The sequence below is a fragment of the Propithecus coquereli genome, unplaced genomic scaffold, assembly GCF_000956105.1.
Source record: "Propithecus coquereli isolate 6110/MARCELLA unplaced genomic scaffold, Pcoq_1.0 Scaffold38, whole genome shotgun sequence".
Classification (NCBI taxonomy): Eukaryota; Metazoa; Chordata; class Mammalia; order Primates; family Indriidae; genus Propithecus; species Propithecus coquereli.
In genome coordinates this window covers 4,578,412-4,580,166 of record NW_012149507.1, presented here as the reverse complement: position 1 = coordinate 4,580,166, position 1,755 = coordinate 4,578,412, and the positions used below count along the sequence as shown (strand labels likewise).

The window sequence follows — 1,755 nt, the reverse complement described above, 5'->3', positions numbered from 1 at the left end:
GCTAGGATTACAGGCGTGAGCCACCACACCCGGCCAAGAATTTGCATTTCTTAAAGTTTTCAGGTGAAGCTGGGGATTACACTTTGAGAACCAGTGGACTAGATGATATCTTGACTTTCAGCATTGATTATTTCACCTTCTAATTAAGGGTGTTAGCTGGCTTGGGGATCATTTTATTAACACTTAATAAAAGAGCAATAAATTTTTCCTTTGACGTTTTAGTAGCTTGTTTAAAATCACTGCATTAATGTAATGTTTTGTTTTAGTGATCATTCCGGATATGTTCGTCCAGTACCAGTGCCACGCAGTTTAAATAGTGATATTTCCTATTTTGGTGTTGGGGGCAAGCAGGCTGTTTTCTTTGTTGGACAATCAGCCAGAGTAAGTAAAAAGATTTCTTACAAATGAAAACTAATCAAAATATTTTGAGGTTAGCTGTAGAAATGTGTTAACCAGTTTAACTATTAGGAATTTTAAAAGTGCTCTTTTTAATATTTAACAGATGATAAGCAAACCTGCAGATTCCCAAGATGTTCATGAGCTTGTACTTTCTAAAGAAGATTTTGAGAAGAAGGAGAAAAATAAAGAAGCAATATATAGTGGATATATTAGAAACAGAAAGGTACATTTTAACTCATAATTGTAAATTTATTCCTTTGGATAGATAATAGGACAGAACTTTTTTTCTAATTTCTATGATAGCAAAGTTGTTTTAAAAACTAGAAGGTATGAAATTTTTAAAATGAGTTAATTTTTCATTCTTTTTGCTTTAGTCATGTATGTAGCAAAAATTTACATTTATGTGCTTTCTCAGGCTGTGAAAGTCTCCAGACAAGAAGTTGTCTCAAAGCCTAGTAAGCTTTCTATAAATTGTTTGTAAGATTATAAACTTTTTCCTTGGTCTGAATTTGGGTTTTAAAATCTTTGTTATGTAACAATAGAAATAGAATAGAAAAACAGTGATGGAGAAATGGACTTTCAGGAAATCAGACTTCCAGAGAAATAAATGAGAGATTTCTGTTACAAGTTTGCATTCAAATTCTCATTTTAATAGGACAGAATCTTGGTAGTCAGTAAGTGGTATTTATTGTATGTTACTTAAACTTTTCTGTTTGAAACATTATATTTTATCTGAAAATTTTTATTTTAAAGTAATTTTGAGAGGTTTTTTTTTTGTTATTTTGGAGGCAGAGTCTTCTCTGTCACCTGGGCTAGAGTGCGGTGGCATCAGCCTAGGTCACTGCAACCTCAAACCCCTGGGCTCGAGATCCTCCTGCCTCACCCTTCCAAGTAGCTGGGACAAGGGTGCACCATCACACCCAGCTAATTTTTTCTATTTTTAGTAGAGATGGGGTCTCACTGTTTCTCAGGCTGTTCTTGAACTCCTGACCTCAAGCAGTCCTCCTGCCTTGGCCTCCCAGAGTGCTAGGATTACAGGTGTGAGCCACCATGCCTGGCCGGCATTTTGTTTTTGAATTAAAAAGTCTTGAGAACCAGACGGAATTTGTAGAGATCAAGGGCACACTGTCTTATTTATGTTGAACCTATCTTCCTCGGACACCAGTTGAAGCATGGGACTAGAGAACGTGCTTGATAAATATTTGGATAATGAGCTTGCATCACTGATAAACCCAGACTAATCTACTAACTGTCAAAGTGTATGAAATGTTACTTGTATAATTTGTATTGTAGCTATAATACTAGTAATTTAGTGTGTAGAGATGCGCTAGAATGATTTTGAGGGGTTTTTTTTAT

The 1,755-nt window shown here is 35.2% G+C and overlaps 1 protein-coding gene across 1 annotated transcript in view; it reads left to right on the top strand.

Moving 5' to 3' along the window:
• The window catches only part of SMCHD1 (structural maintenance of chromosomes flexible hinge domain containing 1), a 175,263-nt gene that overhangs the window by 67,620 nt on the left and 105,888 nt on the right, over nt 1-1,755 (top strand). Inside the window, exons 5-6 of the mRNA XM_012652077.1 lie at nt 267-381; nt 503-622. Coding sequence (XP_012507531.1) covers nt 267-381; nt 503-622 — 235 coding nt within the window. The remainder of the gene's footprint in view (nt 1-266; nt 382-502; nt 623-1,755) is intronic.